The 27292-nt window shown below is 52.1% G+C and overlaps 1 protein-coding gene across 3 annotated transcripts in view; it reads left to right on the top strand.

Moving 5' to 3' along the window:
* The window catches only part of WNT11 (Wnt family member 11), a 27710-nt gene extending 418 nt beyond the window's left edge, over positions 1-27292 (top strand). Inside the window, exons 1-6 of one of the 3 annotated variants that reach the window (XM_027663639.1) lie at positions 585-669; positions 3216-3446; positions 12103-12338; positions 12851-13128; positions 14479-14771; positions 22595-27292. In XM_027663639.1, the coding sequence (XP_027519440.1) occupies positions 3364-3446; positions 12103-12338; positions 12851-13128; positions 14479-14771; positions 22595-22769 (1065 nt within the window). In that variant the 5' untranslated portion in view covers positions 585-669; positions 3216-3363 and the 3' untranslated portion in view covers positions 22770-27292. Of the gene's footprint in view, positions 1-584; positions 670-2471; positions 2639-3215; positions 3447-12102; positions 12339-12850; positions 13129-14478; positions 14772-22594 lie in introns of those variants that run through there. The other 2 variants (XM_027663638.1, XM_027663640.1) reach the window with 2 other exon arrangements.

Raw genomic sequence — 27292 nt, 5'->3', positions numbered from 1 at the left:
ATTGCAGGGAGACCCGCGGGATTGCAGAGAGACCCGGGGGATTGCAGAGAGACCCGGGGGATGGCGGGGAGACCCGGGGGATTGCAGAGAGACCCGGGGGATTGCAGGGAGACCCGGGGGATTGCAGGGAGACCCGGGGGATGGCGGGGAGACCCGGGGGATTGCAGAGAGACCCGGGGGATTGCAGGGAGACCCGGGGGATTGCAGGGAGACCCGGGGGATGGCGGGGAGACCCGGGGGATTGCAGAGAGACCCGGGGGATTGCAGGGAGACCCGGGGGATTGCAGGGAGACCCGGGGGATGGCGGGGAGACCCGGGGGATTGCAGGGAGACCCGGGGGATTGCAGAGAGACCCGGGGGATGGCGGGGAGACCCGGGGGATGGCGGGGAGACCCGGGGGATGGCGGGGAGACCCGGGGGATGGCGGGGAGACCCGCGGGATTGCAGGGAGGGTGCGAGGAGGAAGGAGACTCGGAGGCTGCCTTAGAGCCCTGAGAGCCGGGCAGGGGGAGTGTGCGTGCGGGAGAGAGGGGAGGACCCGAGGGAGAAGGAGACTCCGAGGGTGTAGAGAGCCCCGAGACCGACGAGCTGCAGGGGAGAGGGGAGACTCGAGAGTTGCAAGGGGGACTGGGAACCCCCCGGCTGACGGGAGAGGGGAGGCTCGGGGCTGTGAGTGTGCGGGGCGATGGCAGGAGCGGCGGCGGAGAGCGGGAGGCTGCAGGGGAGCGGGGGCACCCGGGGGCTGCGGAGGAGAAGGGACATGCGGAGGGGCTGCAAGAGACGGGAGGCACTCGGAGCTGGAAACAACTCCGCCACCCCCTGTTCCTTCCCTGCTCCCGGTCCTCCCCGCGGGTCATTTGGGGATGTGCTGCCCCTGGCCCGGGCTCCTGTGCTCCCGGGGAGCCGCAGCCTGGCAGCAGGGGCAGGTGGATGTCTTTCCTTGTGGGTGGGAGAGCTGGAAAAACGTGAGCTGGATACTCACAAGTTGATACCCGGTTCAATTTTCCTGTTCCCATCCCCGAGTCCGGACTCCTGGAGGTGTGGGGTTGGGAGCGTTTTCTGTGTGCAGGAGTGGGACCGGCTGCAAACAGCCTTGGGGCGAAGAGGAAAGAGCTCTGAGTTAAAAACGGCTCCGCTTTTCAGGAGCCCGCGGGCCACTTGCTGCTGGTTTGATCAGTGACCCGGAGCTCTCCGGAGCTGTAAACATCACGTCTGCCCCAAAGGGTCTCCCTCCCCTCCCCTTGCAAATTCCTCTTGCAAATGTAACCTGTGCTGGACCGAGTAGAAAAAAAGCATTATTACACCCACCCCCCCCCAATAACCGGGGTGCAATTTCAGACCAAGCTTGCAGCTCTTGCAGCTCTTGCTGGGTGGGGATGGGGGGGTTAGATCATTTCTCTTCCCCTCCAGGGGTTGGAAAAAAACACAAACCGTGAGATTTTCAAGGCGGGGGGCAAAGCAGAGAATGGTGTTGGCTGGTCAGGTCTAGGGAGAGTAAAATCTGAGACATTTTACAGCCAATTGTGCAGCAGTTCACGGGAGAGAGATAAGGGGTCTGAAATATCTAAACGGGCACTGAAAGGCATGGGCAGGATTAAGGGATGAAGGTTTCCAGTGTGCTCGTGGAAGGGTGGGAAGAAAAGAGCTCCCAAAGATTAAAAGATAAAGAAACACTCTGAAAGAAGAAGTGTGTGTGTGCCGGGATGCTCATGGGAGCACTGCCTTCAAGGGACGCAGCAAACCCAAATCCAGGCGGGCACTAAAGAAAAACAACCCGTGGCAATGAAATCCTGCCTCCCTTGTAGACAGCAGCGTTGTCTCGGACTTCAAGGGAGCCGGGAACTCGCCCCTAGAGGTTATTAAAATCCTTTGTAATAACAGCACTTCTCCAGTAACCCTTTACGCCGGGCACCGGGGCTGGGAGAGCCAAAAAGCAGCCTGAACGGCAAAATACGCTGCAGATGGCAGAGAAAACACCCAGAAATATTCCTTGCCCCCGACCCAATTGCTCCCCGAACGCGGATACTGAGGCAGAAAGCTGCAGTTGGGCGAATCCAGAGCTGGGGGTCAGGTAGGATGTGCTTTTCCCCGGGCAAGGGTAAACCCCAAAGTGGTGCTGGCTGCTCCTGCAACCCCCAGTGCCTCCCCAAACACCTCTGAGGGGGTGACAGGGAGCATAAACAGCCCCAGCTTGACTGTGCCAGTGTGCCAGGAGATGGGCTGGGACTCCAGAGCTGCGATGTGGTGGGCAGGTTTTGCTGTTTATTTTATTCTTGGCTTTCTCGCGGGGTGGGAATCCACCACAAAGACCACAAAAAGCAGCCCGGAGCCGTGTCTGAAGTGAATAACTGAAGGGAAACCCATTTACTGCTATTAATACCGCTGCTAAAATAAGCAAGCCGTGCCCTGGAGACAGTCAGGACCCCTCTAAGAATTTAAGCCCTGCACCTGGTTTGTTTGTTTGTTTGGTCTGAAGAAGGGCAAAACAACAGAAAGAAAAGGAAGGGAGAGCTTTCTTGTCTCCTCCCGGCTGCTCCCCGGAGGCAGAAATGGGATTTTATGTTTACGAAGTTGCAGCCTTTTCCGTGAGCTCCAGGTGCCCGAGGACTTGGAAGGAGTGAGAGGCAGAGTTAATGAGGTGAGAAGGAAAGCAGAAGGGAAAGAGCAAAACACATTTGTTGTAACAGATCAGAGCGAAACATCTGCGGGGCACGGGCACCTGCATTGAGTCGGGAAAGGCAGTTTTCATAATTTGTCTTCTCCGCAAAAAAGAAAAAGAGGGGGAAAAAGAAATCTGGAGAGAGGGAGGAGAGAGATGAATAGCTGAAGATTTGAGCTAGTCTAAAGATTTATCTTTTTTTTTTTTTTTTTTTTCCTTTTTCCTGAGCAGTTGCACAGACCTTTTGGAGAGGGGGATTAAAAAACTCCCCTAAAGTGAAGCAGCGAATGAAGTCTTGCCATGTGCAGGGTTAAATGGAAACACACAATCAGACCATAACTCAGGGGGTAATTCAAGCCATACGGGTTGTCTGTCTGTTGACTCGAAGGTTGTATCAAGGCTTGGCAAGGGAGGGGACTGAGAGGGGATAATCCAAACTTTTTCGTGATTCATAAACCACTCCTTTGCAATCGGGGTAATGGATTTCTCTCTGGCCACGACTCGCTGAACTTCAGAGTTAACGCAGCTCGGGTTCTTTCTCTCCCTCTCCTTCCAGGTTGTTCGTCTCCAAGAACAAGCAATACTCAGACTGAAGGGGAATACGCTGCGTGAAAAATCAGAGAACTCCTTTTTTTTTTTTTTTTTTTTTAAATTTTTCTTTGGAGAAGCTGATTTCCCTTGGCAAGAGGGGGAAGGTGGAGAAAATGAAGCCAAGTCTGCGATTTTTCTTCGCCGGTTTTCTGTCGCTGATTCTGCAGACGGGGCTTTGCTATGGGATAAAATGGATGTAAGTACCTGGCTGTCTCTCTGCATTTTTCACGTTTTTCTGGGCACTGCTGGTCTCTCACAGTTTGTACAACTGCTGTAAAGCTGTTTAAAGAGCAGCGAGCGCCGCAGTTCTCCAGGCATTCATTGATTTCAAGTGTGTGTACTGGGGGCTTGTGCTAACAATGTGGCTCCGTCTTCTTTCCAAAATACGCGTGATTCGGGCTCGGTTTTGTGGGTTTTTCGTCTCCTCATTGATACCAAAGGAAAGGCACACACTTGAACAGCTCACATGAGCCACTTAATGAAGTTTCTGGCGTTAGGTCCTGCCTCGCTGGGGAACTCTCCCACCAGGACCACTGGTCGTGCTGAGTAGGAGCTGAGAGCAGTGGGAGAGGCAGCTGAGATAATGCCACTGATCTCCAGCCACAGGGGATGCTTGACAAATAACATGGGGGGTTTTTCTGTGGACCTTTTAAACTCTGGATTTTGTGAAGGGTGTTAAAAATGGGGCGAGGAGGGTGGGGGGGGGGGAGGGTGAAGAAATACCAGGGAGTGTGGTCAAGTCTGGATTGAGTTTCCGTGGAGGTAATGCCACTGCAAACAAAGTGAAAACATCCCTATCTCCTTTCTTGGCTTCAGCCAGCGATCAATTAGTTGCTCACTGCAAAATAAACAAACAAGCCCCTCCAGCACCAATCTGGTTTCATGTCCTTGGTGAGTGATCTGACTTTTCTACTTGGGTTTGGAGCTGGGCACAGAATAAATAAGGGGATGTGACTTTGCCTCGAATGAGCATCTTCTGTGAAAGCCAAGCCCAGAAACACACAATGCCAGGAAGACTGTTGTGCACCGAGGCAAAGATCTTCGGGTTAGCTGGGGAAACTGGGACAAGAGGTTCCTGTTTTGTTCCTTCTGCCACAGACCCTGTGCTGTGTCTGATTCCCGTTCTAATGTTCCAATCCCTGTCATTTGAGGATCTCTCCATGCCACCTTTTATAAAAGTTCTCTTGAATTTGGACGTCTGCAAATTCTGGTGTCTTGTTAGAGCCAGTGTTTTCATTGCCCAGCAGGCAGTCAGGGCAGAGAGGACCTTCCAGACAGCCAGTCACCCTCTCCAAACACAGACATCCAACCGAAATAGCAGAGGATGTCCTCTGGAGATGCAGGGCACTGCTTGAGAGGCTCCAGGGTCTAAAAACCACCTTGGGAGCAGAGAGTCAGGATGTGATTTGCTCCTCGCTGTCTTGGCTTTACACCTTGCAGCAGTGAGCCCAGCTCAGTCACACAGCCCAGCTGTTCCTTCTGCCAGCTCCCTCCCGTATTTAGGCTCGGTATTAGGACCCTCAGCTCCTCAGGTATCGAGCACCTTGCGCAGGGCAGGCACCTCCTTTCTGCAGGACGTTCAGCAAACACGGGGCTCACCCGCAGCCTTTGTCTCTCTGCAGCACAGGAGGGAAGCTGCTCTGTGCCCCCCGGGCTCAGCAGGGCACTCAGTGCAGCACCACGGCTGGGGGGGGGGGCTCGCCATGTGCTGGGGTTGGTGTCCCACTTCAGCAAGGTGCTAAATCGGGAGGGAAGGGCTTGGCTTCCTCCAAAGGGCAGGGGGGAGACGAGCTTCAGAGGGAGCCCGATAGTCTGGTGACAAGGCACTGACATGAAAAACGCTGGAAGGCAGGGCAAGGTCCCCCCCAGCTTTGCTGGCACAAGCAGCCTTTGGGCCGGGAAGCGGTTCAGCCGCAAGGGCTGATTTTGGGGATGGGGTGTGGGAGAAGCGTCTGGAGGCAAAACACCGCAGTTGCTGCTCCTCCCCTCCCCAGCCGACATATCCCCCCCCCGTGGAAAAGCGGGTGGGGAGGATGAAAGCTGGGATTAAAGCGGCATTTGAAGCACGGGCCGTGTCCGGATGTGCCTCCGGGGCTCCCCTCGCTCCTGCCTGGAACCTGGGGGACCTGGGACCTGCCCTGCCTGTCCCGGAGCGCGGGGCGCTGCCGGCAGGGCTTTCACAGCCTCGTGTTCGGGGCTGCTTTTCGTTTGCTGTTTCTCCTCCTGTGGAAATACGGGCCAGTTTCCCCCTCTCCCCATCACTCCTTTCCCTCAGGGCTCGGGGTCTGCCCGCGGAAATCCCGCGGGGAACTCTTGGTGAACAGAGAACCAAACACCGAGCGAGCCCTCCGAGCTGCGGTCCCAGCCCCGCACTCACCCTCTGGGTGCTGTACAACCCAAACCTGCTCCTTCCCTCTCTGCCTGGTGGATGGGGAGGGTGGGAAGAGCTCCATGGGGAGAGAGGGAAGAGCTCCGTGGGGAGAGAGGGAAGAGCTCCATGGGGAGAGAGGGAAGAGCTCCGTGGGGAGAGAGGGAAGAGCTCCATGGGGAGAGAGGGAAGAGCTCCGGGATGTTTTCAGCTCTGGGCTGGTCTCCCCGCTCTGCCCGCTGTGCCGTTGTTGTAGGCACGGTGCCAGAGCCCGGTTTCAAAGGGGATTTGGGAGGGGAGGGGGAGATAAGGACGCGGGTTTCGCCAGCCTGGGGAGGAGGGAGCGGCTGATGCAGCAGGCGATAGGAAATTCAATTTTGATTCGGAGCGTGATGTAATGGCAGAGGGAGGGGGAGAAGGAAAACACACTTTTCAGCCATTTAGGACTTCCCTGTAACATGAATATCCCCATAAATGAGTAAAAACAAGGAGAAGGTAAAAAAGGAATTATTTACTTTATTTTATTTTATATGGCTTATTTTTGTGCGTTGTGTGGCCCGGGTCCCCAGCTGTTGGCAGCTGGCACTGGGCACCCCCAAGCCTCCAGAGAGGTGTGTGGACAGTCAGCATCTTGTAAACATGTCCTTGCTGATGGAGAAACTTCGTGGTTTGGGCTCTTCCACCCAAGCTCCAGCGAGCTGCCCAGGTGTACAGGCAGGGTGTGGGCAGACCCTCGCTGGGTCAGGGGTGCTGTGGGGAGGCAGCCTTTGCCTTCAGTGCAGTATGAGACCCCCAGTCTTGGTTTTGCAAACACTTTTCCATCCTTAAAGCAGAGGGTGGAGGGGGTTGCATTGTTTTGTGGTCCTCAGGGCTCGTCTGGTGTCGTGGTGGCTGGGGGGATGAGGCAGCCATTGGATGTGTCTCAGGGCCAGTGCATCTCAGAACTCTGTTGCCTTCCCGTCTCCTTTTGCAACCCCTTTGCTTTCCCAGGAGGACTTTGGGTTAGGCCAGGCAGGTGCTGGAGCAGCTTTTTTGGGTGGAACTGAAAACTAGGTGAGCACTAGAGGGAGCTGCGGCCAGCTGTGCTGCAGATGTTGGCATGTCCAGGCACGGAGCCGCTTCGGAGGCACTTGTACCTCCACAGGAGTTGGCATCTCCTCTGTCCCTCTGCGCTGAGCGTCACCTTCAGGGCAAGAGTGGTTGTAAAGAAGCCAAATGCAGCAAGTGGGGTATTTTCTTTTTTGCGGGGCTTGCAGAATAAGCCCATGACAGCAAGAGCTGGTATCAGGAATCCCATGAGCTTTAGGTGGAACTTGGTCCCTCTGGGGAGTCCCTGCTGTGGTGGCCCAGCCGTGCACTCTGGAGCCCTCCCCAGCTGAGCACAGTTCCCGTGGCTAAATCCCAGCCCTCCAGAACCCAGAGGTGGCTGAGCCACACCTCTTTTGGGGAACACGGGGTGTCCCCCGGCCCACCAACCTGGAGCAGCCCTTCTGCAGCCAGCAGAAAGCAGAGAGGGGGGGGGGAAATGGAAAGATTTTGTGCTTCCTGGCAGCTCCTGCCTCTCTCTCCCCCAGGCAGGGGTGGGAGGGAGCTGGGCAGGAGGACGGGGCGCCGGCGAGGAGCCCGTCTGCCTGGCACGGGGGATGCCAGATGAGCTGCTGGGAGAGGGCTGGGGTAGGGGGGGGCAGCAGGGGAGGGGGCTGGGGGCGAGCAGAGGGGGGGGGACCACGGCTTTGAAGTTTGCTCCTCGCTCCGTGGGCAGCTCAGGAAAACTTGACAGAGCTCCACGGCCCTCTCGGAGCTCGGGGAGCCAAACTCTGCTGGCACCGACTTCAGTGGGGCCTGGGCTGGGAGTCAGCTGTGCCCGCTGCTGCCAGAGCTGCCTTTGGCACCGGCTCTGCAAGCAGCTCTTATTTTAAGCTTTTGCTTCAGGGTTGGTTCTCCCCTCCTCCCTCACCCCCCCCCCACTTCTCTCCCTCTTCCTCCTCTTTCTTCTACCACATAAATTCTGCTTCCCCGTTTGAAAAGGCTTTGCAGGACCAGTGGAAGTGTTTACCAGGGGATGTGGTGTCTTTCCCAGCACTCGTGGTCCCCACACCGGGACTGGTGCAGGGCAGGGTGGCAGGGGCACGGGCTGCCTCTGACTCCCAGGAGCTTAGGCAAGGTTATTGTAACCCTCCTGCAAGCCTTTTCCAGATGAAAGCCTGAAAAAGTGAGGCTCCTGCAGATCGAATAGAAAAAGCCCCTCGATCTCTGCCTCTCTTTATTAAAGTTTACCACACACTTCACTCTCCACAGCCGTGTGATTTTGTCTAAATCTTTCTGTTTCACCCGAATCCCTGCAAGATTAAGGGGTTTAGGAACAGGCATGAAAAAGAGAGCCTTTGCAGAAAGCAAAGCAGGCAATTTGAAGCAGGAGTTCAGGGTTTCACCAACAGTCCCCCTGTGAGAATTTTGGATCACATCACACGAGGGAGAATGGGGAGATGCCCCCAGAGAGAGAGGAGACCCTTCCACCCTTTAAGGGTGTTTTAAAGGGCACCAATGCTTGGCTGCTCAGGTCAGGGTTTATTTCTCCCTTTGCCTTGATCAGCAGCAGTGTCTCACTCACAGTGGACCTTGTAAACCAAACAGTGTGTGGCTTTTGCTGATACCTGCTGAGATCTAAAGGTGCTCCTTCCTATGAATAGGTGCAGCTCCCATGAATAGTCTTCTCATGGAGCCCAGACCTGCAGGAATGGGCCCATACCTCTCAAAGGACCCAACACTGCAGAGCATTCATGTCTTCGAATGAATTTATTAACTGCCTGAGATAATTAAAAGAGTAAACGAATGCCATGATTCATCCCTGCATCATATTTCCTCTGTAATTATGTTTATGGCTTTCTGTCAGGATCCATAACTTCAATTGAAAGCCCTGCTATGCTATATATAAAGCAGGAGGTGTTTGGTTTGGGGCCTTGTTTATTTAAAGGGATGGGTCAAATATGGATATCTAAAAAAAACCCCTGGAACAACCATCCCTCAGTTGTCCTCATCTTTCTGGAGAGCGAAGGATGGGGCAGGAGAGTCAGAGCAGAAGAACAGGGTGTTAGCAGGAGCAAGCAGTGAAACCCAGCATTTCTAGGGCAGCAGCAGGTAAAACCCCCCCTTCAGATGAAGGGTGTGAGCCCACAGAAAGATGTTTGTCAGGGATTTTTTCCCAGATTGAGGACTGGTCTGCTAACCCTGCCCTCCAGGGCTGCTTTGTTCAGGCTGGCTGTGCCCCTTTGGTTCCAGTTTTCTTCCCAGTGCAGGTGATCCCTGGAGACTGGGTGAAGATAGGACAGAGACCCACCACGGACCAGACTCTCCTGGTGGTTTTCTTTCCACTGCCCCACAGGTGTCCTTTCCAGGGGGTGGCCATTCCTCCTCTGATGCTGCTGGAATTCAGGGAGCAGGGGAGGGTGGTGCCTTTCCAAAGGGAGGGTTTAGAGTGACATGGAGAAGACATTTCTGAATGTAGGACAGAGACTGGGCAAACCTGGGCTGTCAAGGCATGGACTAGATGACCTGTTGGGCCTCTCACATTCCTGGTCTGTGGTTTGTAAAGGCACTTTTGGGTCTCAGTGGGTGACTGCAGGAACTGAGGTTTCTTTTCCATCTTCATTACCCTTTACTTTTTCCTCCCAGCGCTTGGAGATGTTTCCAGTTACGGGTTCTCACAAGCAAAGGCACGATGTTCAGGCCTGGGAGATGTTCAGAAAACACCTTCCTGCATCTTGGAGTTTTGTTCTTGGTGGGCTCCCTGGAGGTGGGCTCATCCCATGGGGAACAGCCCCTGGTGCTGAGTTCTCCCCAGGGGGGAGGTGGTTTCCCTCTCCCATGAAGCCAGTGTCCCTCTCACTGCACTGAAAACCCCTCTTCTCTGGTGGTGTTCACTCCAGGCCATCTGTAACAACACCCTCTCGGTGTGTCACATCCCCTTTTCCACACTGGGGTGAGTTCCAGCCTGAACTCAGCCTTCACCCCAACCTGTCAGGGGTTATTTCTGCTGTTGGTGACTGGTCTGTGGTGGTGAGACACAGGTGCCTCAGTGCAGCCTTCCAGATCCTCTAAAGGTGCTGAAGGTCTCTATAGAGGACCAGAAAACGTGGTGCAGGAGATCCATGGATCGTTCTGGAGGGCCAGGTGGAACATCCCAAGGCTTCTCAAGTGTCACATGGCACCTCTGCTCAGAAAACTGAGCTGGTGCCCCATAGCACAGCCTCTCTCAGAGCCTTGGAATGCTCCTCCTGTGCCTGAAGCTCGGGCTGTGGAGTTCTCTCCCTCCTCCTGCCACACCCTGCCTGCTTCCCTTCCCTGGCTGCTGGGACGTGCTGTGCTGGAGAATTTATCATTTTTACTCTCTCAGTGATGAGCTGCCTTGGCCTCCTGCCTGATTTGTGTTGCAGCCCATTCCTGGGAGTTGCTGATAGGCTTTCTGGGATAAGTTTTCACAGGTCCCCGGTGCCAAGTGCTGGGGGTTGGACACATCTCACCCAGCCCTGTGCTTACACAGTCCAGATGTGTCCCAGCTCAGTGCCTGGGTTTCCTGCACAGTGCACAAAAGGAGTGTTTCTAAGGCACTGTGTTATCTTGCTGCAGGTCTCACAAAGCACATCAGGCAAACTGCTTTCTAGATGTGGCTTCCTCCTGTCCTGGTTCACGTGGAAGGCAGGATGAGCTGCCTTCTGGAGGTGCCCCTCTCCCAGCAGGGAGCACTTCATGGACACCAGCGTGTGAGGCACCGAGCTGAACTGCAGGGCAGCATTCCTGACCATTAAATTATAAATTATTTAGGTTGGAAAAGGCCTCTGTGATCATCGAGGCCAACCAATAACCCAACAGTGCCAAGCCCACCACTTTTTCCTTTCCCTTGAAATCCACTGGCCAGAACTCCTGTTTGCAGTGTGTTTAATGGGCCTCTTCAAACACATGCCCGATGTATGTGTTTACACAGCCAGCAGAGTGGGGCTTTCCCTTCCAGCTTTGCCACTGATTATCTGGTGCCAGAACTGCCAAACTCCAGTCCCCTGGGAATTTGTCAGGGCAGACCCGCTCGGCCCTAGCGAGGACTGTGGCTTTTCCCTGCTGGAGGAGTGGCTGGGGTTACTCACAGCAGCCCTGAGAGAGCTCCAACACACACAGCAGCTGGTTCAAGCCAGCCTTGAGGGAGCTGGTGGAACACAGATATGTTTTCCTGAGAGCAGGAGATCAGAGCTTATACCCCCGCTTTTGGTTAGGGCTCAATTTTAGCTCTGTTTCCATCCCATTTAACTTCTGAAGGATGTGCATGTTATAGCAATAAAGTGCAATGCACCCAGAAATGTGTCTGCTAATAAGCCAAACCAACCAAGATGGCTCGGGATGAAAACTGAAAGGCAACACATTTAACAAGGAGAGAAGGAAATATGTGTTAAAGTGGTTGTGCTGCCAGGATCAGATGCCAGTTATTGATGCAGCCAGCTAGAAAGTTGTTTTATGGGAAGGAATAACATTTATGACTACCCTAAGCAGGCCATAAAGATACAAAGGGAGTAGTTACACACCAGGCTTCTGCTGATCTCTCTGGGTGCTTGGGGGAGAAGAGCACAGCCCTGCACGAGGCGTGGCAGCGCTGGCTCTTTTTTTGCTTTTTTTAACCTGGAAAATTTGGCAGTGGGACCCTGGAAGTACCAACAGGGTCTTTGGGGTGCTGTTTTTTCCTTCCATGGTGACTAACGTGCTGGGGTTGGTGGGTCCCTCCTGGCTTTGACTGTGCTGCTCTCCCTGCACATCCTCTCGTGGTGCTTTTGCACTGTGGTTCCTGGGGACTGGAGAAACCCTCACCTACGAGCAGCAGTGATGGGATCGTGGAGGGCCTTGGCCTTAACTCTAAGTGGAAGCACATGTTTTGCAAATTTGGTGGCTTTTCCCTGGGCCTGGCAGGGAGTTTTCTCCGTAATTAATTATATGACATTTAGCATAATCCTTTGAGAGTGTGTGAGACAGACGCCGAACGCAAAACACTGATAACACCAGTGGCACTTTTTTTTCCCCTGAATGCCACAGTCCTGGAGGATCCAGCTTTCTGTTATCATGGAACTGATGGGCCGTTTTTCACTCTGCTGGGAGGTCTATCCTCTTCATTCTTCAGCAAAAACCTTCCCATAGGATTTACACATTCAGTCAACTCAGCACATGGCCCAGGAGCTTTGTGCAGACTCCCCTCCAGAACAGAGGGAAATGTGCACTTCTGGAGGGGGTTTCTTCCCACCTGCCTTAACTGCCTACTTTAAATGAGACAAATCACTCCTCATAGCTGCCTGCCTTTCTCACCAGCCTCAACTAGGCCCCTCTTTACAGAAAGCTTCAGGTGAGCACAGGCCACTGGACCGGGGGTGGAGAAATTAACACCGAACTAAAGATCAACTTTTTACACGCGTTTTAACCCTTTTTTTTTTTTTTGTGCTTGTCTCCTCAGAGCTCTGTCCAAGACCCCCTCGGCTCTGGCCCTGAACCAGACCCAGCACTGCAAGCAGTTGGAGGGGCTGGTGGTGTCCCAGGTGCAGCTGTGCCGCAGCAACCTGGAGCTGATGCAGACCATCATCCAGGCGGCACGAGAGGTCATCAAGACCTGCCGCAAAACCTTCTCGGACATGCGCTGGAACTGCTCCTCCATTGAGCTGGCTCCCAACTACCTGCTGGACCTAGAGAGAGGTAACCAGCCCTGCGGAGGGATGGCAGTGGGGAGAGTCAGCCAGGGTGTGTGTGCTGGGCAGGGGAAGGGGTCTTGCTGCTGGAGGGGGACGTGGAGGGGCTGCACAGAGAACACTGTCCTGCTCTCTGAGACCATCCTTAAGGGGCCAGTCCTGCCCAGGAGCTCTTGGCTCCAAGGCACCCCAGCTCTTACAAAGCAGACCACCACTCTGGTCTGCTCATCCCATCAGGAGTCGTGGGAGGAGCACAGGGGCAAAAGGAGGTGGGAGAGTCCACGAAGGGGCTTCTCCACATGCTCCAAGAGCAGATCACACCACAGTGGACAAGCTGCATAAATCCACGTGACTCCTTGCCCTGCTGGGATCTTGCCTTGTGTTGAAGAGCTGTGCTCCCAGCTGGTGATGCCATGGGACACCTCAGCTGCAATGAGCTGGTGTGTTGGCTGCTCTGTGGGGTCTCTTTTTGGGGAACGTTGGCCCAGGGGGCTGAGCTGGAGTTGTTGTCTCTTGCAGGCACAAGGGAGTCAGCATTTGTGTATGCCCTTTCTGCTGCTGCCATCAGCCACACCATTGCCAGGGCCTGCACCACCGGGGACCTCCCTGGCTGTTCCTGTGGTCCCATCCCAGGTGAGACACCTGGACCTGGGTATCGATGGGGAGGATGTGCAGACAACCTCAACTATGGTCTTATCATGGGGTCCAAATTTTCAGATGCTCCCATGAAGATGAAAAAATCAGGATCACAAGCCAATAAACTGATGCATCTGCACAACAGTGAAGTAGGGAGACAGGTAACAAATCCACGAGAGTTATTGTACTTGTACAAACGTCCGTAGTGCTCGGTGGCTCTGTGAGGTTCAGTGTCTCTGTCAGCGAGGGAGAGGAGCAGGTTTCTCTAATAATTCTGTATAAGTCCCCCTGGGAGTCAGGAGGCCCCAGACGCCCTAATGAGCTCGGTGTTACTGTGGGGGGGATGTCCCAGTGCTGCCTGAGAGCTGGGGGTGGCTCTGGCTTGCTGACCCAGGAGGTGTGGTGGGGCTGGGCTTCCAGGGGCACTGTGCAGGAGAGGTGCTGTGTAAGTGTGGAGGATCAGCAGCTGCAGCAGCTGCCTCCAGCCGCCCCTGCAGCCAGGAGGGATGATTTCTTCCCCTTTTCAAGCTGCTTTGCTGGTGATTGTTCTGGTGTCTGGCAGAGTTCAGCAGCTCACACCCAGCGCGGGGATGACGCTGACCATGTGCAGTGGGTGTGCTCCGAGGTGCAAACCCTGAGAGCAGCCCTCCTGCAGCTGGACAAACGGGTGGGGGACTGTAAAACCGACCCCTGCACCCACCTCTGGGGCTGCTCCCACCACACACCCTGTGCAGACAGAACCTGGGGCGAGCTGAGCTCACGGGCAGTGCGCTGTGAGCCACAGGCTGAGGGCAGCTCTGCAGAGCACAGCCACGCTCAGCTTCCCTCCCCTGGGCCTTTTTGTCCTACCACCGCCACCCTGTTTGCTTTGGGGTTTTGTTTTGTTTTGGTCAATTTTGTTTTGCTTCTGTGATGTCTTGAGCTTTCGTTTGGATTGCAGAGGGCGGGTTTTTGTTTTGGGCACGGCGTTGCCATGGCTGGTGCATTCAGCCCTTCCTGGCAGCATCTGCCCTGTCCCACCGAAATGAGACCGGGGCAAAGCCAAAGTAAAAGGCTCTTTTGGCCCCATGACCAGCAGAAAGGCAGAGTGAGAGCGCCCTGAATTCATCACAGCTATGACATTTCTCTTGCCAAATCCCAAAGCTGCCGGAGGCCGAAATGGATGTTAATGATCTGTTTGTGGAGAGCTTTGATTTTTTCAGCTCCTATGGAATTTAGGGGGTGGAAATGCAGCCCAATGGAGATATCTGATCAAAATTCAAAATGCTGCTCTGTCTGCTGGCTGCAAAGGCGCCCTGGTGAAAGTAGTCCTGGGCTGATAGTGATCACCAGGGAGCTGTGGGATCTCATTCCCTTTGCAAAGCAGCTGCTCCAGAGTGACTGAGCAGAAATGAGAGCAGCAGTCCTTCTCTGTAGCAGTCCCTGCTGAGAAAGGGCCTTCTTTAGCAAGCTTGTGGGATGTGTGGAGGAAAGAGAAGGGCATTTCCTAACTCCTGCATTCCTTTTTGCAGGTCTTGAAAGCCTCTCTTGAAATGAAATGTAAGTGCCATGGAGTTTCTGGGTCATGCTCTATCAAGACCTGTTGGAAAGGCCTTCAAGAGCTGCGAGACATTGCACTGGACCTCAAAAACAAGTATTTATCTGCCACCAAGGTCGTTCACCGGCCCATGGGCACACGCAAATACCTCGTGCCAAAGGATATTGATGTCAGGCCAGTTAAGGAGACAGAGCTGATTTACCTGCAGAGCTCGCCTGATTTCTGCATGAAGAACGAGAAAGTGGGGTCACATGGCACCCAGGACAGGTGAGGGTTCTGCAGGGGGTGCTACCTGCACCCTGACCCCAGAGAGGGAAGGGGGAACACATATGAATAAGGGGTGAGTCACTGGGGAGGCAGCACGTGCCTGCAGGTAAAGAACATCTCTAACAGATGCCCAATCCTGTTAATGGTGGCTGTGGCCAAGACAGGGCTTCTGACACCTTTTGCATCACCCAGGCAGGCACAAGATCCAATTTGAAATTCCCCTCAGCTCACCTCCACAGGAACCTCTAAGGATCCAGCAGCTGCTTTACACCGTGTTGGGTCTCAGTCATTGCTTGCAGTCACTGCTGATCAGATGAGTTGTTAGTCTGAGGCTCCTCTGAGTAGGTAAATATTAACCCAGTTAGGACCAGTGCTCCTATACAGCCTGAAAATAGCCTGAAAAAATACAAAGATATTTTTTACATTTTTTTTTTCTTCTACTGCAGTTCCAAAGTCCAGGTGTGTTTGTACTGCTCATGACTCTGCAGAGGAATTTCTTTCTCTCATTAATATTAGAGATTTAGGGCCATCATGGCCAAGCCCAGCCTCTCCTGGGCAGGGTGCTGTCCCCTTCCACAGGCAGCAGACATGCCTGTCTCTTCCCACCCTCTGCTGAATTTCATCCAAGACAAACTAATTGGGCATCTCAGCAGCCTGAGCATCTCTAGGTGGGCAGACCCACCTGATCTCTCTAGAGCAGACCCATCAACAGCTAAACAACTGTGTGGTTCCAGAATTTTCCTACTGTTTGTTAGGTGGCTGTCTCATTAGTTGCTCTCTTGCTGGTTTGCTTTTCTTTAGACAGTTCTCATAATGCTTCTTTGCTCTGTGCTGGGAACACCAGGCTGAGGTTCATCTCCAGCCCAGCAGTGGAGCAGTAATTACCAAGTGAAGATGTTTAGGGATCACTGAGGGTTGCAGGGAAAAAAACCCCCCATGTATTGAAACTGGTTTCTGAGGGGAAATGTCATTTGAGTGGAGTTGGTGGTTTTGTGGATTTGTATGGATTTTGACTTATTTGTGTCTTGAAAAAGAGCTCTTTGTCGTGTTGCTCTGTTTTGAAACAAAAAAACAAACCAACTGGTGGAGGTTATTTGGAAGTGAGTTTTATAGGAATTGCATGAAATGAACAGGTTGTGTCAAAACCAAACTGAATTCACTACAGATTTGCCAAGTAAAACACTTTCCATGCGCTGAAATCCTTTCAAGGGGGGAGGGAGGTGTGACTTCTTCATCTTCTTCTTCATCTTCTTCATCTTCTTCTTCATCTTCTTCTTCATCTTCTTCTTCATCTAATCTCATTTTACAGCAGATCTCAACATTTTATCCCAGCAAGGGATAAAAAATACGTCCAGATCTTGAGTGATTTTTTCCCCCCACTTCTGGGGACGGGGAAATGTGTCCTGCAGGCATCCCTTTATCCAGGCGGGGTCACAGCAGTGACTGTGGGGCTGCCAGCCCCGGGCCCCGGGGAGGGAGGATTTAGAGGCTGAGATACTCGGGTAGGAGGGGATGACTTTCAAAAGGAACCTGTCAAGAAATCCTCCTCCTCCTCCTCCTCAGCTGTGCAGGACGGGCTGGCTGTGGGATGGCAGGAGGGTGAGCCAGTCCCACACTCAGTTCTAAGGTCGTGTGTAGCCGGGCTTCTTTTCATCACAATCCGTCTGCAGGCTCTCCAGAAAGTGCCTGTGGTCTCAAAGCTGGCACATGCAACACAAGCCACAGCGGCCTGCTTTAAATTAGCAGAGGAAATAGGTGTAAAATGCACATTTTGTGCGTGAAAATTGGTCTGCTCTTCCCGGGGGGAACGGGGACAGGGAGGGGATCTTCCCTAACCTCCTCCTCCCGTGGGTGCCTTTTTCCCCTTCGCAGTTTTCCTCTCGTGAAGAGGACATCCAACTGCATTTTGAATGTGGTGGCTCTGTTCCAGCCTGCTGCAGGCTGCAGATAATTCCTAGTGACAGGGGTGAGGAGAAGGAGCACAAAAGGGGTGCTGTTAGAGGGGGCACAGCAAGATGTGGGTCCTGCTTGTGAAAACACTCACTTGGAAATAGCTCAAACAGGTTTTTAGTTTATAAGTTGGGTCCTGGAGGCATCTGAACATTTTATTCCTGTGCACATCCAAATTTTCTGGAGGGAGATCCCGCTGTTTCCCACTAGGCTCTTTTTAAGGTCTTTTATGGCAAATGCAGTCAAAAAGGATTTTTTTTTGTGGTTGTCTCCTCAGTTCATCTTCTCTCTTCTCCACCACCTGCCCATTTCCTTTTTGGCCTTTTTCTGGGTGCAGAGGTCAGTCCATGGGGTGTTAGAGTGTATTCCCCTATCCCCACAGTCCGGGAGACTTCAGGCTGGGCATCTTCAGCATCTTTCCAGCCCTGCTTCTGCCTCCAAAGGGATTCAGACTGGGGGAAGACCCCATTAACAACCCCTTTTCCCGTTCCTGGATTAAAATATTCATATTGCTGCATCTTTCTGTTGCAAAAATTGATCAGTTTGGTACCATATCCCCCCTCCCTCTCCCCACGTGTGGTGCTTGCTCAGAGTGCACTGGGAGCAGGATGGAGGCTGCTGGTTCCTTGGAACACCTCAGACATTCAGGTTTTCAGTGTGTGCTGCAGGGAACAATCCTGCTCCAGCAGGTGGGTGGAAGGGGTAATCTCACTGGTGATCTCTCTGATGTGAGGGATCACATTATGCAGACTTACTGTGTGCTTTTCAGGCAGGAAAGGGAATTGAATTCCCTTGTAGTGGAACTGCCTGAAAACCCACTTGGAAAAGGTGCACCCGGTTACTCAAAAGCCTTTCAGAGCTCTTTGCTGAAAGGGTTTCAAAGCCCTCTTCAGAACAAGCCTGAAATGTCTTCTAGGACACCTTGGACTTTCTTAGCTGGTTGAAATTAGAAATGGTTTGGAGACCTGCCTGCCTGCAAGTGCTTGGGGTATATCCAGGTTTCAAAGGCAGGGAACCCAACCCAAACCTGAGATCTGAAACCTCTTTGAAGTGCTCGGGGTCTGATCAAGGAGCTGAGTCGTGCAACCAGTGTCCAAGTCTCCTGCAAACGAGACTTTGCTGCTGCCACAGAGACTCCAGCCAAGCTCTGTGCTTATATCCCACCGTCCCACTTCCAGAGCCCGTTAAAAATGGTCTGGAGGAAAACCTAAAGAAGCTGATCTGTGGAGCTGCAAGTGGATTGTACAGCTTTCACTACAACAAATTAACCACTGGGAAAAATAATGTAAATGTTCCCCTTTCGGGAACTGGGCCAGCTCTGGTTTTTTTTTTGCATTTTCTCACCTAATGCCTGGGGAAGATTGAATCCTTTCTGCTCTGAGAGACCTGGATTTCACCATAAATTTTCCTGAACAGAATTGTGAATAATAAATTTATTGATGGAGGGAATAGTTTCACACAGTAAAAATGGATAATGAATCCAGCTCTCCAGCATTTAGTCCCTCTGAATCAAAATGGAACTGGAATTAGGAAAAATTGGGTCTGGGAATGATTTTCCATGGACCCTGATCTTTTCAGGAGCAGGGCTGAACTGAGATCAGCTAGGCTGTTACTGAAGATGTTTCTCTGCTCTTAAATGCACTTTCCCCAAACAACCTGTTCCAGGGTTTTACTGTCCTCAGTGTTATGTTTTTCTTAATCTGAATTCAAACAAAACATAATCTAACAAAACAAAATCAAACTAATAATTTCTTGTCCTCTCACCATATAAAGAGGATTTCTTCTCTCTTCTTGTTGCAATAATCTTTTTTGGATGGGAAGACATCTCTTCTTACACACTTCTCTAAGTCAGTTCCTTCATCAGTTTCTAGTTTCCTAGTTTCTGAACTGCTCCTCTGGCTCTCCTGGGAACACTCCCACGTTTATCTGGATCTTACTCAAAGTGTGGTGCTTACTTTGCATTTTAATCCTCTCTCACAGAACGTCCTCAGCTCCTTCTGCCCCAGGGTTATCCCACATTTTTAAGCTCACTCTCTCCTCCTCATTAATGAAAATCCAGGCTGGTTCCAGGCTGTCCCTGGACATCTCCTTGCTGACATGAGCTATTGATAACTCTCTCTCTCGTGCAGTTGTTCAGTGTCAGTCTCAGTCATTCCTTGGGGATGAGAAAGCAATTTAAAAGTAGTTAAGATTCTGCCCTCAAAATCTTACATGAGGCTGGACTTTGATGTATTTTTAGGGATGTCCATTGTGTTACACACCTCCTGAGGGACTCAAATTATTTTTCTCTTCCTTTCTTTTATATACTGCACTTTACTTGACATTGCTGGAGCAAGGTGCACCAAAGAAATAAATAGGAATTTGATTTAAAAGAGGAAAAGATCAATCACTCCTTTACACAGCAGTACTGTCTTGTGGGACTCGTAGCTGCTGGAGTTTGTGGAGGCAGATGGTTTCCCTGAGGTCAGAAAGGGCTGTGAGGGAAGCACACAGCCAAGATGCCCACAGGAGGATACTGGGATGTCAGGGAAGGAACATCCCTTCCATCATCCCTAAAGCAACAGCCCAGGTGCTCGTGGGGTGTGAGAAACAGGACTAGAGAGAGGGGTCAGATTTGTGTTTTCCTCACCAGCTGGGAGGTGCCCTGGGCCAGGCAGGCAGTCGCTGTGCCCCAGAGTGACCTTTCCTATGTCCCCACGAGCAGCTTTCCCCTCTCCGTGGGACTGATGGGGTGAGGTTCCAGTGCACGTCTGGCCTGGCCCTGTCATCACCTGTCATAATTGTGGGTGACACAGCACAGACTGGCCTCACTTTGGGTCTCAGATACCAGCTGCATAACCAAAAAAAATATCTGTCCTTCTGTCTGCTCGTGGGACAGAGTGAACTGGGATCCACAGGGACACTTGGGACACGGCCAAGTGAACAGCTGGACTACAGGGATCTCAGAGGTCTTTTCCAACCTAAGTAGTTCTATGATTCTGTGATATCCCCATAGCTTTTAAAATCAAACTCCCCACTCTCCATGTGGGGGAAGACTCTCAGAAGTGCTGGGATGTCCTTCCCTGTCTCTGCCCATGATGGGGCCAGGGGCTTCCCGCAAATGAGGGCTGCAAAGGGGGAAACTGGGGCAGCACATCGAGTGGGGTTTGTCCAGTCAGCAGGGCTGACCTCCTCCCTCCTCACACAAAGACGGGAAAAGCACTGTGACAATGCACAAGGTTGTTCCTGAGCCGGGCCCTGGGCTGGGCCGGCGGCCTGAGCGTCGTTTTCCAGCTGCGTTCCAAGTGCTCGCGGAGGTTACGGTGTTGTGTTAAGATGCAATCTCCTCCTCGGTGTTTTCTCTCCGAGGCTCAGGAGGAGGGCACTTCTGGGGGTTGCTGGAATCGTGCTGGACCAGGCCCAAAACAAATGAGACTGAACTTAACCCGTCAGCGGGAGCGGGGTGGGATCCAGCCCTGGGCTTGGGGAGCAGCTGCTCGGAGCAGCTTCCGTGGGCAAACTCTGCTCCTTGGGCTCCTCTGTCTTCCCCCACTCACTTTTTCTTGAAACATCTCTGTTTTATCTTGTTTAAGGAAAAAAATGAATGTAATTCATCCAGGCCTACACTTTAAAACAGAAAACAAAATCTCTGCTTAGTGGCATCGCCAGGAAAGCTTTTTAGAGCCCCATTTAGGTTCAGGATGGGGTCAAAGGCTTTGTTTTGGCTATTAAACTCATCCATCCACAATGCTCCTCTTTCATTATACCAAACTGAGGGAAGCTTGAGGATTTTTTTAGTAGGATTTTGGTTTTTTCCTTTCTTTGATCCAGGCTGGGTGGGATGGGGACAGCTGTGGAAAGGTGTATCTCCCATTAGATCCACTTTTTTTTTTTTGGCAAAGCACAGGAGTGGATGGGGGAAAAGGGAGAATCCCACTGCAGCAGGAAGAGGAATTTTACTCTGTTTGGATGGGGTAAATGTCACTGTTGGGTGCTTTGTGTGCCTGGGGAGTGAATATCCTCAGTGGGGAGCTGGAGTCCGAGTGGTCCCATGTTCCTTTGTTTGGCAATTTTGGTGAGGTCTCAGCGTGAGGTGATGTGGATGCTCCACACATCCCTGACCAGGCTGCAGCCCCCCATCCTCCCTGGGTGAACCTCAGCCTTTCCATCCCCTAGCAAAGCTGAGGAAGGTTGTCAAACACCCTCCCCTCCTCTAATGTCAACACGCCCGTATGTGAACCTTTGCTCTGAATATTTAATGCATTTACTAATACATTTATGAGGAGTCATGTGGAGGTTTCCTCGTGGAGGGGCCCTGGCTCTCAGGGGCAGTAAGAGGGCCTTTGGTTCAGCTTGGCAAACACGCTCAGAGAGCTGCAGACTCGGCTCTGCTGGAGGCTTTCAAAGGTTTGTAAATATTGACACACACTCCCCAACGAGGGGGACTGGGGGGGCCTTTAAACACTGAACCTGGAGAGGAATGCGAGGCAGAATAACAAACAGGAGGCAGAAGAAAATGAAGGAAGAACAAGAGCAAAATCTCAACACTTCATTAATCCCGCGACTTCTCCTAAAGCATTACCTCATGGGGAATTCCTATAAATCTCATGGATTTGTTCTCATCCATTAATGGTGTGCTCAGCTCATGCTCCTCTGTCCTTTCCCTGCCCCAAAGCAGCCTCAGAGCGTTTCTGTCCAAAATAGCCACGCAGAGCAAGATTTAGGAGAGATGTCAGCAGTTCCCCCACTCCACAGACCACCTTTCCTGCAGCAGTTTCGAGCCTCCACCACATTCACAGCCCCTGGGTATTGGGGGCATGGTGAGATTTGTTAACCTGAAGTGCAAGCATCTGACCAAACATGGACAGCTCCACCCTGGGTTATCTTTACAGTTATCTTTTTTTCCACTGGGAAACAGCAGCTCCAGGACATGGTTCATCTCATCCTGGTGTGCTTTCCTGGTGACCCAACTTGGAGCATTTTAGGAGAATGAGATAGATGGTTTTTGAGCAGCACAGCTGTGAAATGGCAATCAGTGAAAGACATTCCTCAAACCATGAGTTGCTTCTGAAAACCTCGGGCCAGTCACTTGCGAGCAGACAAAAATGAGGGAACCCAACACAAGGGCCTGGTGGGTCTGGCTTTAATTAAAAGCAGAAGTAAAACAAGCAGTGGAAGTCCGTGTGATATTTGGTGACCTGTCATCCTGCCCTGTGTTCCTGCCACGCTTCCTGCTCCTGGGTCAGGACCTGGGGTGTCGTGGGGCTGCTCACGCCGTGCTGGGAGACGATCAAGGGGGAAGAAGTGCAGCTCTGCTGGTGTTGGTTGTGATTGCCCTGATAGGATCAGTGCTGGATGGTGGCTGCAACAGCCTGCTCGGGATCTTTCCCAGCCTGGGATGCTTGGCGTGGAGCCTGTGCAAACACTGTGTGGCTGCAGGGTTCCTCCTCCGTCCTTTTCAGGTTGGGGAGTGCTGGACAAACACCAGGGTTTGTTCTTTGGGGTGTCATCTTCTTCCAGCTCCTTTCAGACAGTTTTGGAGTCTGCCTGGGAATACAGCTTGCTTGGGATGAGGAGTTTTTGCTGGGGAGGTATCCCAAAACCTTTGCTTGCCTGCCTGTGTGGGAGGCAGGTTCAGGAGCCTGAACTGGGAGTCAGAGCAGGAGTTGGGCGTGATTTTGGGTGCCAGAGCAGGTGATGTGGGTGCAGCCTGGGGGTCACCCTGCTGCCCTGGCAGGCGTGGGGGGCTCCCCCTGCCATGTGCTCTGTGCAGCTGGGGTGTTCCTGTGCCCCAGGCAGCCCTGCAGAGCTGTCAGGCCCAGCAGCACCTCGGGGCAGTGCCTTGGGAATCCCTGCAGGAACTGCACTTGCTCACAGCATCTTCTCTCTTCCAGACAGTGCAACAAGACTTCCAACGGGAGTGACAGCTGCGACCTGATGTGCTGTGGCAGAGGGTACAACCCCTACATGGACAAAGTGGTGGAGAGGTGCCACTGCAAGTACCACTGGTGCTGCTACGTGACCTGCAAGAAATGCGAGAGGACTGTCGAGAGATACGTGTGCAAGTGAACCCCCTCCCCTGCCCCCAGAGCTGAGACAGCAGCACCAGCACTACCCAGAGAACAGAAAACATTGTCTTCACCAGAGGTCATTTATCTTACAAAGACACAGACTTGAGGGAATCTGGCAGGAGGAAAAGCGACCAATCACACCAGTAAGAATAAGACCCTTAAAAAACCTCCCAAAAAACCCAAAAAGCAACAAACCCACAAGTGTTTCCCCCCATCAACAAAATGCTCTCTGAGAAGACAAAGCCTCATTTGGGATGGTATCTCCTTCAAAAATACTTCCTATGGTTGCCAGTGACGTCCAGCCATCGAGTGCCTCAGTATTCTGGGAAACAAAAGTAGAAACTTTCCCCAGGGGAAGAAAAGCAGCTCCTGTTTGACAATAACTGAGGCTCCCACCTGCCTGTGCCTTCCAGCACAGGGACTGAGTCTCCATCGGGACCATCCCGGAAGGGAAAATAGGACAACTTTACAGCAATAACTTTGTTGCCAAAGACTTAATTTTTAGCAGGGAATCACCCACTGGGAATGATAAAGGTGGAAAGGTTTCAGGTCAATCCCCTGAAAGGAAGAACTCATTTTATACTTGCTTTTACACAGGTCTGCGACTTTGAAGTCGCTGCTGCAGGAAGGGCTGTCCTTGATTTGTCCAGGCTGGATGGGTTTTCAGACTCAGCCATGGAAAAAGTCCCCTGGGACTGGGAGCCCCTGGGGGCAGGGAGTGTAGGGCAGCCTGAGAAGGACTTTTTGGGGCCCACGAGACGGTAGTGGGGCCATCAGGACACAACAACAAAGTGAAGTCAGAATCCAGCAGGAAAGTAAGACCAAAAGCAAGCCCCTGCTCTCTTTCTGTTTGCCCTTTGGGTGTGGTGCCCTTGGTCACTGCCACTGTCCCACACTGGGCCAGCAAGTCCTTGGGGAAATGTGCCACGGGCTCTTTTCCCTCGGCAGAACTGTCGGTCCAACCCCAAGACCCCGCGGAGAGCGGGGCAGTGCTGGCTGCAGGGAGGGCAGCCCTGGAGGGCAGCAGCCATTCCCAGCAGAGGGGAGAGGGAACCTGTCAGTCCTTCCCCAGGCCCTGCCCTGGCACAGCAGAGAACCACTACCTGTGGCTGTAAATATTTCCTTTTGTACGCGGCTATACGGCAATATTTATATCTCGTGCTTTCCTCTACTCTGCTCCCTACGTAAACATATCTATGTACTATAAACAAGCATTACCCAGAGTGTGAAATGAGCGCTGAAGTTACCGGGGCAGCAGCACAATGTCAGATGATTGTGTTTCCTGCTTGGAAAGCAGTTCAGATTTTCCTCCCAGGGATGGGAAAAGAGCAAGGCTCGAGGCACTCGAGAAGTTCCTCTATTCCCTGCCTCCCCTGCCTCTTCATTCGGAGCAGAATCAGCCAAGATACAGCCAAGACAATGAAACAGAGCACTGGGAGAAGGGAAGAGTCACCGTTGTTGTTTTGCTATTTTATCAGTGACCCCTCTCACTGGGAACATTTCCCAGTGCCCCCGAGGAGCTCAGTAACAAACAGGACCAACTCCTCTCCTGGGGGTTTGCTCCTGGCTCCTGCACATGGACAGGGGTTGCTGTGCAGGGCAGCTTCTGCCTTAGGTTTGGTTCCTTTCTTTGCTCTGTTTTTCCTTTGCAGTGGGCATCCAGCTCTGTGTCCCACTGAGGAAAGGTGACCTTGGGGAAGGATGCTGCTGTGATGTCCTTCACATCATTCCCCATGCAAAATGCTGTAAGCAGCCAAAAAATCCCTCCTGCAAGAATGTAGGGGGACACTGGCACTTTCCTAGGGGGGAAATATGGCAGTAACACCACAGCCTTTCTCCGAATCCTCTTCTTTTCCCTGCTCAGCCATTCCCTAGGGGCCAACTGCCTCTGACAACATGTCTGTGAGCAGCCCTGGGGAGCTGCAGGAGAAAAGCAGCAAGGGCTGTGAGAGCAAAATTCGAGAGATTCTGTTCTCCTCAGCTCCTTTGCTTTGCTGGGATGGGTTTGGCCTCCTGGCCCCCTTCCCTCCCCCAGCCACGAGCAGGCAAAGAGGGGCCTTTGGTGGTTTGTCAATGGTTTGTGTTCTTGTCACCCCATAAAAGCTGGTGGACTGAACGTCTCTGCAGTGCAGTGTGATGAGTGCTGGGTGTCTCTGGGCTGACATGCAGACAGGCTGGTGGCACAAATCCCACTGCTCTCCAGCACCAGGATCTGGCTTCCTCTGATTTTTAAAGAACTCTCGTTCTTTTGAGGAATTTTGTTTTTGTTTCCAGTTTCTGATGAAGCCAACAAGGCAGGGATGTTCTGACCAAAGAAAAATTTGAGCATTTCAATGCTATTCTGTAATGACTCTTTTTCTTGCTCCCTTGCTGATGTCCTGAGTCTTTCTGCTTGGTGAAAAAAATAATAAAAAGGAAGAAATGCTCTCTAGGTACATTTTTTCTGCTGCATTCTGCAGTGATCCTGTGATCCTCCAGTGGCTTTCTCGTGTCAGAAGAAAGCACCACTTTGTACAGCATTAGAGGGCGTGAGAAAACCTCTCAGGCACGTGCAGGTCCAGCAGGTGGGACAGGGACCTGCAGCAGAACCTCAGCCCTGGGACACCTCATGCTTTGTGCCTGGTACTGGAGATGCTGAGCTGAGGTGGCTGAAGTGTTTGGAGGTTCCAAACCTCTGCTGTCTTTGGATAATCCATCCTGGGCTTCCTCTGAATTTTGTTGCTTTGGGAAAAGAGCCCGTGTGGCCCCCAGCCTGTGGCTTAAGTTGTTGCTCTATGAATTCCCTCTGTTACACCACTTTTGCCACAGTTTCTGAGTTTCAGGGCCCTTTTCCTCTCTGGACCAGCTGCACACTGCATTTCCCTCAAATACCAGCCAGGAATAAAGAGAGAATGTGCACCACAGGGCCATGCTGGTGGAAGGACTCGTGGTGCAGCTTCTCCAGAGCTGTCCCTGGTGCTTCACTCCTGGCCCAGCAGCAGAGCACAGCGAGCTCAGGAGGGAGAAGTGTCCTCGCTCCCAGCTGCAATTCCTGGTGCAAAATGTGCCTGCTTAACTGCCCAGTTATTGCCACAGCCAGGGGGAGGTGTCCCTGCCCATGGAAGGGGACAGTTCCACTGGAACTGGATGATCTCCGAGGTCCCTTCCGACCCAAACCATTCCGTGTTTCCGTAGTTTTATGTGTGGTCTCAAAGCTGTTTGGGAGCACATCTGTCACGAACCAGTTTTGAAAGGAAAAATATATCCCTCCTTCTCTCCCCCAGGCCCTCAGCAACCAGTTTTCAAGGCTTTGCTCTGAAACATGGAGAAACTTTCAACCACTGAATAAAATGGTTTTAATTCCTGGGAATTTCTCTCTCAGGTGATGCTACAGTTCCCTCTCTTACAACATTCCCTACCACATCCCAGCCACTGGTACAATTTGGCCCAGCTCCACATCCTACTGCACAGCACTGCTGATTTACACTGGCTGGGAAAAAACACATCTGATTTCTTCCCATAAATCCTATAATTTCAAAATCTTACTCTGTTACCCCAGAGGGAAACGGGCAAACCATCTGGAAGAGTGTTATGTTGGTGGCTTTGTATCATTTATTAATTTGAAAAAATATCTATGATTTAATGAAACAGTTTGGACTTAATGCTATTTCCAAATCTGAGGGTTTACACCCTGTGTACATCCAGCTGGCTTTGTGTTTTTTGATTAATTCCCCCCCATCCTCACCCCCTTCCAGTTTTATATCATTTAGATTTCTCCCTAAGGTAGGCAAATGACAGTCATTACAAAAAACTCCCGTCTGATTGCTTGTTTTAGTCCACAAAAACAGAAGGTATCTTAATCATGCTAAAGCAGACAGTCCACAGTGTTTCATGTGCAGCTAGAAAAGCCCTTGATGAGGGGAAGGGGAGTGAGGAAAGGAGGCAGAAATCTGAGTACAATTAACAGTGTCTTTGGCAGGAAAATGATAAAAGAGTCCCCGAGGGACCATCCCTTTTCCTGCTGGAAAGAGATCCTTGCAGGACTTCCAGGTGAGCCAGACCTGTGCTGCCCAGCACCAGGCACCTGCCTGGGAGGATGCTGGGGGGAGGCTCTGGAGGTGCTTGATGTGGGGAACAAGTGGAAAACTCAGCCCTGGGATCCCTTGGTGTTACCCCCTACCCATGAGGAAGGATTTGCCTTCCCTGCCTCAGGCAGAGGGTTGTGAGACATCATTGCCTTGCTCCCCAGAGCATCACAGGCAGGACTTTCTCCTCTGCACAGGGAGACAGAGCTGAGAACAAGGTTTGAGAGAGGCAGAGAAATAACAGGAAACTTCAAATCCACCTGAGATTAATGACTTTAACATGTACAACGTGTTGTGTTGTGTTTTGTTTTCCTCTTGGGACCAGTTTAATCAGTCAGACAGAGTTTGATTAAATGTCTCAGCAGAGCTATGGTTTGTTCATCTAGAGCACAGATTACCCTCTGTTCATGGAAGCAGCATTAGCTGTGTTTTCGAATTGTAAGAGCTACAATAATAA

Source organism: Corapipo altera, unplaced genomic scaffold (assembly GCF_003945725.1).
Source record: "Corapipo altera isolate COAL_440 unplaced genomic scaffold, ASM394572v1 165, whole genome shotgun sequence".
In the NCBI taxonomy this organism is placed as follows: domain Eukaryota; kingdom Metazoa; phylum Chordata; class Aves; order Passeriformes; family Pipridae; genus Corapipo; species Corapipo altera.
This window is presented reverse-complemented; position numbering and strand designations above follow the sequence as displayed.